The 17,302-nt window shown below is 36.6% G+C and overlaps 1 protein-coding gene across 1 annotated transcript in view; it reads right to left on the reverse strand.

Annotated features, from left to right (window-relative positions):
• Positions 1-17,302, reverse strand: part of SLC9C2 (solute carrier family 9 member C2 (putative)) — a 112,663-nt gene that overhangs the window by 83,474 nt on the left and 11,887 nt on the right. Inside the window, exons 4-7 of the mRNA XM_058310147.2 lie at positions 14,005-14,170; positions 8,589-8,705; positions 7,241-7,402; positions 1,443-1,542 (exon numbers count right to left, since the gene is read on the reverse strand). Of these exons, the coding sequence (XP_058166130.1) occupies positions 1,443-1,542; positions 7,241-7,402; positions 8,589-8,705; positions 14,005-14,170 (545 nt within the window). The remainder of the gene's footprint in view (positions 1-1,442; positions 1,543-7,240; positions 7,403-8,588; positions 8,706-14,004; positions 14,171-17,302) is intronic.

Raw genomic sequence — 17,302 nt, forward strand, 5'->3', positions numbered from 1 at the left:
CCTTGAGGCTTTCCCTTTCAGCTTATAGGAGAATATGTGTGCCCCACAAACCAGTCATCCTACAGGTAGATCCCAAGGTCTATATTCAGAAAGAGGCATTAGGAACCTTCGTTTTAGCTGCAGACATAAATCAGGTTCTCCAATTCAGCATTACCCTCAATTAAGCAGAAATTCTGATTCTCCACATGATTCTTTTATCTTAATTCAATTGATTTAGAACTCCTAAAAGAGAAGGGTATGAGTTGAACCTCAAACCCAAATACTTAGTTTTCTGATAATTCAGAAATCATGAAATAATTGCATCAAAAACTTTTCCATATTCTTCCACAGGGACCTAATAAATGCCTTTCATATAGTAGGATCCCGGTAAATACATAATTATTTACACTGATCATCAATTTTTTACATAGCTATGTCCACCGCTTAACAATGAGCTCCTTCCTAGAAGGGCCTATCTTTGTAGCCCCAAATTTAACACACAACCTCCAGGCCACAGCAGACCTTAAGGATTGGTCGAATGGATGAAAACATAAACAAGTGAATGAAAAGAATGAGTAACTTATAGTGATGCTGACAGACTGAATAAATGAGTTCAGAAAACCAGAAGCTTGGATCTTATTAATCAGTCAAGTTTCACTCACACCCACACAAAACTAAAATAGTTCTATTTTAGGAAGCAATTTTTTCTATTTTGCTAAGGAGAGTTATTTTTTAAAAAAGGTATCATCTTCTATTACTGACATTTCATGAAAGAAAGGACATTTTAAACACCCAAAGAAGTAGGAAGGACATAATCTTGAAATAATGGGTAGTCCTTCAGTTAAATAAATTGAACTTCACAGGGAAAGTATGATTGCCTGTTTTTCTCCTTTCAACACTGGCTTTCATCCTATGTGGGAACTTCTATACTAGACCACGATTTGGTATCAAATAATCCTGGAACAATTTTGTACTTGAGCATGGTCTCTCATAGAAATGCTAACTTATTTGTCTGAGAAGACAGGCAGATGGTTTTCCTTCTGTCGAGGGACATCCGTGTGACACTTTGCATTACCAGGTATAAATAATAGGAAAGAGTTTTGCTGATGTTGCATCTTTCCACTACTTTTCTTTTCTAATGGAGCACTTCTCATATTCGGTACATTATGAAGGAAACAAAGGAATAACATCTTTTTTTTTTTAATCCCACAATTCAAAGTAAATTTTTATCAAAGAGTTACAGATAAAGAGCATTATGGTCCCAATCCACTGGCGAATTATTCATAATAGGAATAGCAATTGATGTCAATAATTGTTGATACCTTAGGTTCTTTTCAAATATAAGAGATAATAAATTAAAAGGTAGAAAAAAATTCTACAAGGGGAGTTTTATTAGTGTCTATGAAAGCAAGACCCCAAGAGCACTGAACTTCTCTACCGCAAGTACACAGTTCGAGACTTACTCAGTAATTATGAACTCGATCCTTGGTTTGAAGCTTAAGGAATCTAAATTCAATCCTACAGTGATTAAAGCAACAATGCCTGACATTCCCAAAAATTCCACTGGAAAGGAAAAAAACAAAACAAAAATGAATTAATAAAATTAAGTGCATTCAAATGTGCACAGAGAGTTACTTTAACTTGAGTGTAGGATTGGTGGGAAACTTAAGAATAGTATTTCTTAAAAAGTTGCTTCAACTAAGATGGAGTTGAAGAAGGACAATCACCACACCGTGGAGCCTAGAGTGATTACAACTGAAAATGGGAGGACTGCATCCAGCATCCATGTGGAATCTGAGCCTCCTCTTGACATAGAGGTGCAATGGACACAACCAATCCAATGTCCACATAGAAGAGGTGGCATGGAATTGGGAAAAGTGGACATGGTGGACGATGGGTATGGGGAAGGGCAGGAGGAGATGAGAGATGGAGGCGTCTTTGGGACATGGAGCTGCCCTGGATGGTGCCTCAGAGGTAATCACCGGACATTGTAAATCCTCACAGGGCCCACTGGATGGAATGGAGGAGAGTGGGGGCCATGATGTGGACCATTGTCTATAAGGTGCAGAGGTGCCCAAAGATGTACTTACCAAATCCAATGGATGTGTCATGATGATGGAAACGAGTGTTGTTGGGGGGGGAGAGGGGGGGGTGGGGGGGGTGGGGATGAATGGGACCTCACATATATATTTTTAATGTAACATTATTACAAAGTCAATAAAAAAAAAATTAATTAAAAAAAAAAAAGTTGCTTCAAGAATTGGCCTTAAGGGTGGAAAACTTTCTTCTGTAAAAGACCATATAGTAAATATTTAATCTTTGTAGGCCACACAGTTTCTGTTGCAACTACTCAACTCAGCTGTTGTAGTTCAGAAGCAGCCACAGACTATCATAAATGAGTGAGCATCCAATAGGAGTGTTTATGGACACTGAAATTTGAATTCCACATCACAAAATACTCTGCTTTTGATATTTTTCAACAGTTTTAAAATATAAAAACCATTCTTACCTCAGGGACTGTACAAAAACAGGTGGATTTGGCTCATGGGCTGTAATTTACTGATACCTGCTATAGACCATCATGGAAGAATGACAAATGGAAAAAGAAGCTTAACAACCACTGGCAGGTCTGCCGGGGAACTGTGCTCCAAGTTCAGTGCTTCCACAGTGACTGCAGTTCCTGAAGCCTGCTTTTCTTTTGTCTTATATAGATTCCCCAATATTGTAATTTCTTAGGCTCTAAACAAATGTGTAAATGTAGCCTGTGGCAGGAAAATCAATTCTGAAGAATGTTTGAAAACCACAAGATCAACAGGTCTAGGCAGCAGAGTCTTCAAATACATTATTATAAGTTTCAGAAAAAAAGGGAACATACAAGGTAGGAATGCAAGAGCTTTGGAGTAGGGCAGGGCTGGCTGCTGTGGGAATGTGACCTCCCCTTTCTGCACTAGTATTCCCACATCTGTAAAATGGGTGTAAGACAACAGTGCATTACATAGTTGTGAGGATTAAATTAGATAAGATGAAAAATGCTGGGCATGTAGTAGGACATGAATAAATAGTAGTCATTATTACTATTTATTGTTTTTATCTATTCACTTTACGTCTTAGTAAATTAATACTGCTTATTAATTTGAAGAGGATTTTATTATTCTTTTGGTTTAATTAGGCACTTAGGCTCACTTTTGTCTTCATTTTACCTACTTATTTGACTGAATTTACTATAATACAAATGACATTAAATCCAGTAGTGCTGGGAACTGTGATCCTAGGAAAACTGTCTCTCAAAAGCGCCTGTCCAATACCCCATAATTAGTACTACTGGATTTTAAAGCCTGTTATAGTCTTTTTCACTAACAGTCACTACTTAGAGACTGCTATGAGGAAACCACTAAAGAACTGCATTTTAAAACTGATGTTATTTTGTATAGTTTAATCCCAGTGTTGTAAGAATATATGGTATAAGTCTATACATTAGGTATGTATACTTATATGTATTATTTTTTTAAAGGCTGGGTGGGGACTTATACCAAAATGTGATGATCTCTATAACATGAGTTCATAGATGATTCTTATTTTCTTCTTTGGCTTCTCAGAATTTTTCCAGAATTCTACAGTGAATGGGTATGACTTTTATAATTAGAAAAAATTTTCTTTAAAAATTTTTAAATGCTATTATGTTAAATTGTATTTTAAATATTACAGAAGAGGAAAAAAGTCATGGAATATGTAAGATAAATGAATAAATAAAAGAAGTAATTTTTATTAGCATTAACCAAAGTAGGTAAAAATAGAGCTATAAAAATTTTACAACATAATGGAAAGAAACCAGCCCAGAAAAATGCTACAGGCAAGTGGTTCTCTCAATCGCTCTCTCTCAAAAGTGAAGGTCCTCTTGATAAGAGAAACAAAAGAATTTGTTTCCTAAAAGCAAGAGTATACAGGAATGGATCATTTTCTAACTACAACATATTAGGGTGATGACTGAAGGTCTTTGACATTTGTAGCCTAGACCAAAGACAAAACAAAGAAGGGACAGAGAGTGATAAGCCTTCAACACCTACCCCCACCCCCCATGCAGACAAGAAGAAGATGCAGTGTTTGCAGAGAGTTTTAAAACAAAAATTAAAACCAACTAAAAGTCATTCTGCTTTTTACTGTCCCCGTGCCCCAATAATTCTAAACAACATCAGTGATTAAAAACATTCTTCCCTTCTTAGATCATTCCTACCACCCCTCTCATATGTCTCTGACCTAGACTTTAATATAATTATTTCATAAATTTTACAGTGACACTCTTAAAGTGCCTTTTGTATCCTAAATTCAAACTTTCTTCCATGGACTGATGTATTATTTCTAGCTGCAATGCCTGACAATCAACAATTAGGTTCCAGAAGCATTTTCTCCTTTGCATAGCAATTTCTGTGCAATTGATTATTTTATTTCATTTTGCCCTTGTTGTTTTATAAAATGAGTGGGAGATGAAAAAAATGAAGGTGCTGATATAAGTGATGTCTAACACAATGGAGTTTTCACAAACTTTCCACCAAAAAAAAATTGAAATTATTATATGTGCTTAAAGAGGTGACTTTTATCTCACTCAGAAGCTCCCTGGACCTAAGCCAGTTGACAGTGTGTTCATTAGTGAAGGGAAAAAACAAAATTAGATAATGTGACAGAAATGTAACATTAGAGAAAGCGTAATCTAGAATTTTATTATGTTTTAGCTATCTGGCAATGGCACTTCTCCGTATTATAACTTTTGCTGTCTACTAATAACTTTTGCTGTCAGGAACATCATAAGTATAAGAGTGAAATACTGCCTAAGGTTGTTTTTAATTCCTGAAGTAGAGGAAAGTATAATAGAGTAGTTATGTAATGGAAGAAATGTAATGGAGCAAACCTTCATCCTGAATAAGGGCATGGGTCTGCCTTAAAGTTACAAAGAATCATTGACTGAAATCACAAGAGTTCTGATGTTCTCATTCTGGAATGTATCTAAGCCTGGGCAGTTAATGCTAAATTCCTACCTTCTCTCAGTTCTTCACACCCTGCAGTACGTCTTACCCAGAAAACTGAAACCAATATGAAGGCGTTTCCTCCCCACTGGTGGCAGCTACAGCATCAGAAGTATAATTTCCAGGGGAAATCACCAGTCTCTAGAGGGCTGATTCTTAGAGAACTTGCACCAACACAGGAGAGCTAATTGCTAAATTTTCAATAATTTTGTGAGCTGATTGTTAACCAAAGCCAACCTTGAAATCAGCCATGGTGGGTGTACTTGCACCAAGAAAATCAGTAAACACTGCAAATCAGGGCTTCCCCACTCCCACCCACAGAGAGCTTGTTTACCACCACACCACTGCCTAGCCCATTCTCCTCATTTTAGAGGTGAGGGAACCGAATACTAGAGGATAAATTACCCCTCTGAATTTAAACAACCAGTTAGAGGTAGAGCTTAGACTAGAACTAAGGTCCTGGCACAGTACCCTGCCCTCTCTGTCTCCCCAAATCTACTAGGTCACACAAATGGTTCAACTGTGTAAAGATGTTATACTCTACAGCTGTGTGAATTCAAGTCCTACATAGAAAGCATCTGCAAATACTTTACAATACTGTTTAGTGAGCACAAAATAATCAGACTTCATAACTCTTAAATACATATTAAGTAATTATTTGGTTTAAATTGAACTGAAGTGACCAGGCTTCATGGTTGCATTCCTGAGTAAGCACAGAATCCACACCACTTACTTAAATGGAAACCCTATCCCAACTTGAGATGTCAGGACTAGGAGTGTCTAAGGTGAAATGATGCTAAAAGACTCTAGGGATATCCCTTCTCTGCCATCGGTTCACACTCATATACATCTGACCTTGGAGAATGTCAAGCACTGACAAAAAAAGGGAGGAAACCAACATTTATTGGTTTTCCTCTCTTGAGCCCTGTGGCGTGCTGGTAAATGTTTAAAACTTACTCTCTGGGAATGGAAAAGCCCTGATTGGCCTTGTCTGCCAATTTCCATTGGATAAATACATGCCCAAATTTAAGCTACCAACATGACCACACTTGAATGCAGCATTGGGAAGAGATATTCACAATCAGCTCTCACAAGCCGGTGAGTGCTGTCTCCAACACAGCCCTACATGAGTAAGGCACATAACATGCATTACCTCATCAATGCCTGCAATGCCCCTATAAATTTGACATTATTGTATCATTTTTATAGATGAAACTGAAGCTTTGAGAGGCCAAGTAATTTTCCAAGATCACTGAGCTAGTAAACTGTGGAATTAGGATTTGAACTTAAACACTTTTCAAGAGCTAATGTTAGTTTATTCAACCAACATGTGTTATATTACTATTAGGCTTAGACCTTGGCTGGGGGAAGATAAAAAGAGAACAATTAAAGAGATGAGTAAGAAATAGCCTCCATCTCAAGGAACTTAAGGTCCAGTAAAAGAGGTAGAAAGATTAAATTTTAAAAGTTTTCTTCAGACATTTAAGGCATCCATAAAATTTCATAGGGGAAGGTAAAACTGAAGGGAAATGAGCCTTCAGTGACTGTTTTCTATAATTTTACTGATCCAGGGAAGTGAGCATCACCTAGGTGGCAATTTATCATAGAGGAAATAGTGTTTTTAGATAACTGGAGGTGAAAAGAGGAGTAACCTCTGTTATGTGGGGTCTTTCACAAATGGAGGTTGCTTCACTGTGGAAGGTGTGGGCAGAAGCAGAATATGACGGTTTGACTATAGTTACTATGGCTTTCGGGGACTGCTTACCTCAGTCAGACCTGCCTCTCACCTCAGGTAAGGATTCCTTATCTACAGTCCCCTCAATGTGATACCCATTGCATGAAAAGCCACGGAGCTGGAAAAGACCTCAGAAGCATCTTTCCCAACTTTCTCATTTTACAAAGGGGTCAGAACAGGAGTCAACTCAGTGCTGATCTTCCTCCAGGAAACTGCCAATGACTAAATATTAATATATAGTCAAAGTCTGGAGCCTCAAGAAGAATAAGACAGTAGCCACAGAAAGGAATACAAAGGGGAAGGGGCAAGAAGTTGAAATGAAAAGGATAAGAGAAACCAGGAAGAGCTAGAGGTGGCAGAAAGATATTAATTATGTGACAAGACATACAGAGGGACTACAAAAAAGGGAATTTGCTGGGAAGAAGTAACTTGATCAAGATCAGGAGAAACTAAAGATTTATGAAGTTCATTTCAAGGACAGCATTGTTTGTATTTGTTTCTGCCTTACCAATGTAGAAAGTCAGGTACACCAGTGAAAAGCAGAGAATGACATTAGTCAGCGTATTGCTAAAAAGGTCAGTCAATATAAACTGAATGATTCTTGCACACCAATATCCACATACTATGCTTCCACAAATGTCCAAGCAGAGGCCCGTGAGTACATGTAACTCTAGAAAAAGAAAATGAAAAACAAAAGGTTGAGCTATAACCTTTGTTTCTGTCGTTGATGGTGTTTGTGTCTGGGCATTTTGGTTTACTCTTGAGATTTTGAGTGGGGATTTAGATCTTCAGCAGCTGGGAGTTTCCTAAGAAAGCCTGGCAAAGCAATCTCTCTGAGGGTACCTTTCCCTTGTAGTCTACTACTAGTGGTTTGCTTATCCATGGTGGGTAGGCTCAAATGCCCTCAGTACCCAGGCAGTTGGCATAAAAATGAAAAGCTTGTGACAAACTGGGGAGTAAATGTCCAACAAAAACATCCAAATTAAAATTTTTAGAAACTACGTCAGAGCCAAGCAAACCATGCCCAGGATCCTCCCAACTTGCAGCTAGTTTGGGACCCTTACAAGGGACTTTTGGGAAATGGAGAGGAAATTTTGACTCCACAATAACCGGAGGCACTAGTGACATTTAGTGGGCAGATATCCGGCTGTGCCAAAAATAGTCTTAAATAACAAAGATTGTTCCATCCCAAATGCCTATAATCTCCCTCATTGAGAAGCACTGCAAACCCATCTTTATTCAGCAATCTTACATCCTCCTTTTAATACCTCCCTCTTTCTGCAACTATCACATTGATATATCAAATGTACACCTTTTCTTTAATGTATGCTTTCCTTAATGTGTGATTTCCCCCCTTTGTTCTCCAGTAGTACCACATCTGGAAACCTGGCAAGGGAAGGTATGCGATATCCCACTGAACTTTAGCCCCACATATCTGGCTATTGTCACTTCTAGGACCTGACCCTCCAATACTCCTTGAATCATTCTGCTTTTATCATGTGACCCAAATCTAAAATTAAATTAACCCTTACTATTCACTAATTTAAACCCAGATTGAACAGGAAAAAGTCTGAGCTGGCTAATACAATTATAAGTGCCTGTGTATGTTTACACGTGCACAAGAGCACACATGTTGGTTTTTTTAATTTCTTCCTTAATGTCCAAGAAAACACATAGGTGGTAATTGTTTCCCTTAGCTATTAAAGGGAAGATTTACCTGACATATTATTTTAATTGATCAAAGAGTATAGAGCATGCTGTTAAGACATCTTGAATGTGCTTTAATTCCAATATGAATTGAAATGTACCATATAAGAATACTTTTAGAAAATATACAGACAGAAAAATTCTCCTACCCCTAAACATGGACAAGTGAACTGCATTGCTCCGAAAAATTCCAAAAAAAATGGATGTGATGCCACAAATGATCAATGATTCTCCTTTGATGATATCAACATACATTTTAGAAATACCTGTTAAAGGAAACAAGTTGAAACTTAATGTGGTACATGAAAATGCTGCTCTTGCACAAGGAAACACAAATAGAAGGGAAGGAATATGCTAGGAAAAAAAGAAGGTAACCATGATGAGATGAGTCTTTAAGACAATTACAATCACCATTTCTACATTTCTCCATTGTACCTTTTTTGTCTCCAATGGCAAGGAATGTGACAATAGCACTCAAGAATGGCCCATGGCTTCATACATGCTTGAACTTCAGAATAAGACAAAGTATTTTTCAGGACACTACAATTACCTTGAGTAAACACAATTCATTAGATCCAAAATGAATGGATCAAGGATTTGAATAGATGATTCTCCAAAGATGATATTCAAATGGCCAATAAGTGTAAGAAAAGATGCTCATCTTAGCCATTAGAAAACTGCAAATTAACACTACAAGGAGATACCACTTCAAACCCCCTAAGATGGCTATTCTTTTTTTTAACTGAAAATAGTTAAGTTTTGGTGAGGATATGGGGAAATAGAAACCCTTGTACACTGTTGGTGGGAATGGGGCAATCATTGTAGAAAACACTCTGATGGTTCCTCAGAATATTAAACATAGAATTACCATATGACCCAGCAATTCCACTCCTAGGTATATTCCCAAGAGAACTGAAAGCATGCACATGGACAGGTATTTGTACATCAATGCTCATCACAGAATTATTCACAAAAGTTAAAAGGTGGAAGCAACCCAAGTGTCCATTAACAGAGGAATGAATAAACAAATTATGGTACACATATATAATGGAATATATTGATATATATTCAATATATTCAACAGTAAAAAGAAGTGCCGGTACATACTACAACATGGGTGAACTTTGAAGACATAATGTTGAGTGAAATAAGCCAAGCACAAAAGGACAAATATTGTATAATTTCTTTTATATGAAATACTTAGAATAAGAAAATTCATAGAGACACAACAAAATAGCAGTTACAAGAGGTGGCAGGAGGGAGGAATGGGTAGTTATTGCTAAATGAGTATGCGTTTTGGTTTAAGATGATGAAAATAGTCTGGAGTAGATAGTGGTGAAATTACATAGTACTGTCAATACTTAATGTCAAAGAATTGTCCAGTTAAAATGATTAAAAATGATTTTATGTTATGTTTATTTTATCACAATTAAAAATAAATCATGTTTAAAAATAATACAAACTATGGCCCAGCAATTCTACTGCTATAGGCATCTGCACAAGAGATTTGAAAAAATACCTCCTCAGGAAAATGTGCAGATAAATGTTCATAACAACATTATTCATAATAGCCAAAAAGTGGAAATAAACTAAATGTTCATTAACTGATGAATACATAAACAAAATGTGGCATATTGCAACAATGGTAAATATTTAGACATAAGAAGGAATGAGATACTGATAGAAGCTGCGTCATGGATGAACCTTGAAAACATTATGTTAAGTGAAAGAAGCCGGACACAAAAGATCACACGATGTGTGATTCCATTGATATGAACACCCAGAGTAGGCAAATCCACAAAGACAGAAAACAGATTAGTGGTTGCTAGGAGCTTAGAGGATAGAGGAAATGGAGAGTGTGGTAGTTTGAGGTTTTTGCAAAACCCAGAAAATTATATTCTTAAATTAACCCATTTCTGTGCATATGAACCTATTGGAGGTGGGACTGTTTGATTAGATTACTTCAGTTAAGAGCCTTTGATTAGATTTCTTTGGTAAGGCAGGACTAGGGTGGGTCTTGATCTTCTTAATGGAATCTTTTATAAACAGGATGAATTCAGAGAGACAGAAAGAAAAGACCCAAGGAACTCAGAAAGGAAGCCTCAGAAGCTGAAATAGAAAGTCACAAGAGCAAGAAGCTGAAATCAATGGAACCTGGGAGAGAGAAAGCCTCAGAAGCAGAGAGAAAACCTGGGGAAGCCAGAGGCTAAAAACAAGACTGAGAGGAGAAGGGAGAGACTAAAAATGCCACCATTGCACCTTGCCATGTGACAGGGATCCAGGATCACCCACCACTTGTCTTCAGGGAGAAAAGCATCACCTGATGAATTCTTGATTTGGACATTTTCATGGCCTCAGAACTGCAAGCTTATAAATTATAAATCCCCATTGTAAAAGCCAACCTATTTCTGCATATTGCCGTGGCAACCTTTAGCAAACAAAAACAGGAAGTGACTGCTAATGTGTATGTGATTTCCTTGAGGGATAATAAAAATGTTCTAAAACTATTAATAGATAATAGTAATTGTTACATAACGCTGAATATACTAAAAACCACTGAATTACATACTTTCAAAAGGATGATTTTATGGTGTGTGGATTTCATCTCTACAAAGCTATTATTTTTAAAATACATACAAAATGTTATTGATGTTTAACATTCACTAACATTTAAGTTTAAGAGGAAACATAATGATATCATACTCATGGATAGGTTGACAGAGACTAGAACCTGTCCACTCAGTATCTATCCCCTATTTTCCTTGGTAACAAAACTCTGGTTTCACTCAAGATGGCAATGTGCCTGACTAAAAGCCTATTTTTCCCCACCTCTTGAGCTTCTAAGAGTGGCCATGTAGATGTAAGTGGAAGTTACTGAGTAGGACTTCTGGGAAATTTCTTGGAGAAGGGAGTCACTCAGCTGTGAGAAATGTCTTTCTGTCCCTTGACCTTCTTCTTCTTCCTGCCTGAAATGTGGATGTGGTACCAAAACTTGATCAGTCAACTTGTGATGCTAAGGATGGAAGTTACACACAAAGGATGGAGGAGCAGATAAACAAATCCCACAATATACTGTTATCATTTATACTTTAAATATTTGTTACCTTTTACAGAGACTAGAACTATGGGGTAGGGAATCTTTTATATTTACCTACACTTTTACCAGTTACGGTGCTTTCCATTCCTCTGTGTAGAATCCAACCTCCATCTGATATTTTTTTTCTGCCTAAAGAACTTCAGCTGGTGATAAATTCTTACAGCTTTTGCACGTTTAAGAAAGTCTTTCTTTGCCCTCACTTGTGAAATATATTCTCACTTAGAATTCTAAGCTGGCAATATTTTCTTTCAGTACTTTAAAGATCTTGCTCCACCATATTTTAACTTGCATTTGTTTCTGAAGAGAAGTCTGTTAACATTATTATTTTTGCTCCTCTGCATATAAGGAAAAATTTGTGGGATTATGTCTCATAAATTATGAGGCTTTCCACTCTGGCTGAAGGGAATATGAAGGAGATTGTTTCCTCTGTTCCTTCAAGTGTTTTATCTGGAAGTAATTTATATTAATTCATTCTAAATTTGGAACATGAAAGAATAAAAAAAAATCTATAATCCCATGGCCCAGATTGTATTAGTCAGCCAAAGGAATGCTGATGCAAAATACCAGAAACCTGTCGGCTTTTATAATGAGTATTTATTTGGGGTAGAAGCTTATAGTTACAAGGCCATAAAACATAAGTTTCTTCCCTTACCAAAATCTATTGCTACGTGTTGGAGCAAGATGGCTGCTGGTCTCTGAGAGGGTTCAGTCTTCCTCTTCCTCCTAAGGTTCTGCGGTCCCAGCTCCTTCCTTTCTCAGCTCTAGGCTAGCATAAGACTTTTCTCTCTCCCCAGGGCTCATTTCTTTCCAGGCTTTCTTAGCTGTTCAGGACCCTGGCCTCTTCAGTTGCAAACTATTAGGCAAATGGATCGGCTCTCTCCCTGGGGCTCCAGTGTCCAAAACTAAATTCTCTGTATTCTCCTTCTCCATGTATTTACTTGCCTGTCTTTGATTAAGTATCAATTTATATAGCCCACAAGGGGGGGGGGGAGGTTGGTATGGTGGCAGTTTGTATTTTATTCCATCTCCTAGCTCATAGTTTTTCAGTGAGTCAGTCCATCTCAGATTAAGGTTGTATAGGTTTTGCAGTACACAAGGGCATCACATCTAAAGAAGGACTACTGACGCTGTAAAAATTATAGTTTCGGATGTTATTGTGTTAATTTCAGACATGTGGCAAAATATTTGTTCTTCTAAAAAATTATCTTGACAATTATATAGAAGTAAATTGTTTTGAGGAAAAGAACATTTATATACTTTATACAAAGGTCATCTATATGTGAGAGTGATTTTTCCCATAAAAATGAGTCAAATTTGTCTTACTAGAAAGAAATGCTATTGGATCCAAAATTACAAATCCATGTGCCACCTAAGGGTTATTGACATAATGAAAATATCAACTAAGGACTAAAAACCTGCATTTATTTTCTTTTAAAGCAATAGAAGCCTTTCTACTTCACTCATTTTTTTAAAATATGAATATGCAAAATACAAAAATAAAGTTTTTGCTTTATTTTCTATATTTATTATAGCCACTTACAGTCTAGAGATTCAGAAAAAGAGGAGAAATAGATTGAGGTGGATGACACAATGGCAAACAGATGACTGAAAGAGAAAGGTAAAGGAAAAGAGGAAAAAAGTTTGAACTTGGAAAAAAAAGAAAAGAGAAGAACCAGAATCTTTGAGAAAGGTAACTATCTTATAACAATTTATAATATCACCACACAAGGAGTCTTAAAATCTTCTATGTTTCCCAAACTTTAAGTATGAAGTATAAATGGATGTGAAAAGGTATATTGTTTGCTAGAAAGTCTGGAGTTTTCTCACTCCTATCTTAAGGCAATATATTTCCACTAAATATAACAAATGCCTTAACTTGGATAGGAAAATATTTCTGATTCAAAAACAGAAACCATAACAAAAACCATTTAATGTCCTTAATACTATGTTAATAAAACATGATAATAGGGGGTATTTTAGAGTGAAATCATTCTTTTACCAAGTAAGATGGGAAATTGTTCAGCACTCCAAGCCCTCTTGGGAATAAGCTCTTATTGAATATCGTATTTGACTGCAAGATCGATATCCTTACTCCTTTTCTTCTCACCATCTGCTCAAAGGACTCAGCTACTTGGAAAGGTCTCTTTAGGGGTCCTTTTCTCTGTATTGGGAAGCAAACTCATCAACTTAGAGCAGACTCTCTGCCTTGTGGCTTAGAATTCAATGGACTGGAATAAGAAAAATGCCCATTTTTATTACATTCTAGAAAGGCTACTTTTCTTCTTGAAAAGCTCCTTTGAGATTATAATTGATGCTATTTATCCCAGACCCTCAGTGGTTACCTTATTTACACTGCCAATATCAAATCAATCAGAGCACCAAGAAAAAAATGGCATTAACACCTACTCTTTTTGCATAATTTGTGCAAGAAAATAGGATCTTCAAGATGAGAAAAACAAATTACATACCAATTTTTTTCAGTGAATTCACAGAATGGAGAGGATCTGTAATGCCAAGAGTAATGCTAAAGAGTAGGGAAGATTGCAAATCCCATGATTCTTTATTGAATTTCAGAACCACATATCCAATAACGATGAATGCCGTACAAAAGCTAATTAATCCAGTGAATAAGACCTGTAAAGCCAATTCATAACACAATATTAGATTTAACATCTAAACATGGCATGACTACATATTGCTCATATCCTAAAAATTACATCTTGGCTATATATTTTGTAAAATTACTCTGGAAAATTATTTTAAAACAGGGATTTTAACCTTTTCTGTCCCACAAACCCCTTTGCCAGTCAAGTGAAGAACCATGAGTGTATTACTTATCATTAAGTAATGACATCACATTCGCACCAACACATCCCCACAAGAATGATGTTTTTTTGAATTTCAGTCAAAGCTCACAGACCCCTCGTTAAGAACCCCTGCTTTAAAAGGTATTCTGGTTTAACTTCCTGCCACAATAAGCCATTCCTTCCAAATAAATGAGATTCTATCTTGTTACTATGAGAGTTAAATGGTTCCCCAAATCAAAACATCCTTAAAATGGAATGCCTGAAAAGACAACCTACAGAATGGGAGAAAACACATACACATATATATATACACACAATAGAATTTTATTCAGCTATTAAATCTGATACCAGATTCAGCATAAATGAACCTTGACAACATCATATTGAGTGAAATATGCCAGCTATAAAGGGACAAATATTGTGTGATTTCCCTTATAAGCAATACCTAGAATAAGCAAATTCATGGAGGCAGAAAGTAGATTACAGGTTTCCAGTGGCAGGGCGTGGGAGTGGGGGGCTAGGGCAGTTATGGGGACTGTACTGGTCAAGGTTCCAGAACCAACAGAGCACAACTGTGTGTGTGTGTGTGTGTGTGTGTGTGCGCGCGTGAATCTTAAGAGATTATAGGATTGGCTCACACAATTGAGGGTATTGGTAGGTTCAAATTCCATAGAGCAAGCTGCAAGTCAGAAACTCCAAGAAGGTGAAATTGGATTTCCTAGGAGAAACTGACCAGCTGAAGGAGAGAGAGAAATTCTTCTTCATGACCGCTGAAATCCTCAGTTTTCTCTCTAAAGTCTCCAACCAATTGGATGAGAAGACTCCTATCATTGCTCCAGGCAATCTCCTTTGTTGATTGTAAATATGGTCAGCCTCAGATAAAATAAACTATTTTGTTGTTGTTGTTGTTTTGTAAACAAATCAATTTTATTATACATATCAACAAAGCATACAGTTCATCTAAGCACAGTCAGTGGTTTTCAGTACAATCACATAGTTGTGCATTCATCACCTCAATCATCATTAGAGCATTTTCATTACTTGAATAACAATAATAAACAACAAACAAAAAATGCATCACCTCTCAATCTCTCTATGCTTCTGCTACTGTCCACAGCTCCCATTTCTGGTTATTCTTGCACAATCACTTTTTTCCTCTTTATAAATTGATTTATATTTACATTTTATATAAATGGAATCATACAATATGTGTTACACAGTATATTTAATTTATAGTAACTCAATCATACTATATTTGTCCTTTTGTGAACTATTTAAGTCTATTTACAATACCTGCACAGTAACAATTAGGCCAGTGCTTGCTTGACCAAACAATGGGACACCATAATCTAGCCAAATTGACACATGAAATAACCATCACAGGGAGTTATAACTTAATGGGTGGAGTTTCTGTTTGTGATGGTGAAAAAGTTTTGGTAATTGATGGTGGTTATAGCACAATATTGTGACTGTAATTAATGTGACTGAATTGTAAACATGAAAGTGGTTAAATGGGAAATTACGGATTGTATATGTTGCTACAATAATTTCTTTAAATTACCAGTTTGTGCACTTAGACTCTAGAATGTATACATGCTACACATACACACACATGCATGTGTATTCCTGTTCTTTATTTTGGGGAAATTTTCTATATTATTCTCATTAATTTCTTCCATTTTTTAAAATTTTCCTGAACGTTAGCTGAATGTTTGTTTTTTGTTTTTTTTTTAAATATTTATTTATTTATTTAACTCCCCCCCCTCCCCTGGTTGTCTGTTCTCGGTGTCTATTTGCTGCGTCTTGTTTCTTTGTCCACTTCTGTTGTTGTCAGCGGCATGGGAAGTGTGGGCGGCGCCATTCCTGGGCAGGCTGCACTTTCTTTTCACGCTGGGCGGCTTTTCCTCACGGGCGCACTCCTTGCGCGTGGGGCTCCCGCACGCGGGGGACACCCTTGCGTGGCACGGCACTCCTTGCGCGCATCAGCACTGTGCATGGGCAGCTCCACACGGGTCAAGGAGGCCCGGGGTTTGAACCGCGGACCTCCCATATAGTAGACGGACGCCCTAACCACTGGGCCAAAGTCCGTTTCCCTGAATGTTAACTCTCATGTATTAACCCTCTAATTTTTTTCTTATTTTCCATCTTTGTATTTTGTTCTTTCTGTGAAATATTCAAAACCTTCCCTTCCAATTCTTTTATTGAGTTACTTTATTTCAACTATCATATTTTCAATTTTAAAAAATTTTTTAATTTCTTTATGCTTATTACTTTTTAAAATTTCATGCTCTTAGTTCATGGAGCTTTATTTCCCAAAGGCTAGTAATTACATATACTTGGAAGATTTATTCTGTCTCTTATCATCAATGAGTGTCAGTTTTATAAAATGACTTTTCTATATCTATTGAGATGGTCATATAGCTTTTCTTCTTAATTCTATGAATAGCATAAATTACATTAAGAGATTTTTCTTTTAATGTTAAATCAACCTTACAATTCTGAGATAAACTCAACTTGGTTTTCATTTTTCATATATTACTGGATAATTGTGCAAATATTTTTATAGGATTTTTTCAACTATGTTCATGAGTAAGATTGCCCATGATGTTTCTTTCTTCATTACTCTTGCCTAGTTTTTGTATAAAGGTTAAACTGGTCTTATAACTTAAGTGTATGAAGGTTCCCCCTTTTACTCTTTAATACATGAGATTTGAGTTATCTTTTATACTGACTGACAGAACTTGCATTTAATACAGTCTGGAGGACTTGTGGGAAGATGGCAGAGTAGGAATCAGTACCTCTACCAGAACAGCTCTTAAACATGCAGGAATTGTCTGAATCAACTATTTCAAAATTCCAGAGTCCAGTAGAACACTGTACAAGATACAAGGAAGGGTGGGAAGATGAGACTGGTAAAGTATAGTAAATATCAGTAAATGGCTCTCTCAGTAAATTGTTC

Source organism: Dasypus novemcinctus, chromosome 13 (genome assembly GCF_030445035.2).
Source record: "Dasypus novemcinctus isolate mDasNov1 chromosome 13, mDasNov1.1.hap2, whole genome shotgun sequence".
NCBI classification, from domain to species: Eukaryota; Metazoa; Chordata; class Mammalia; order Cingulata; family Dasypodidae; genus Dasypus; species Dasypus novemcinctus.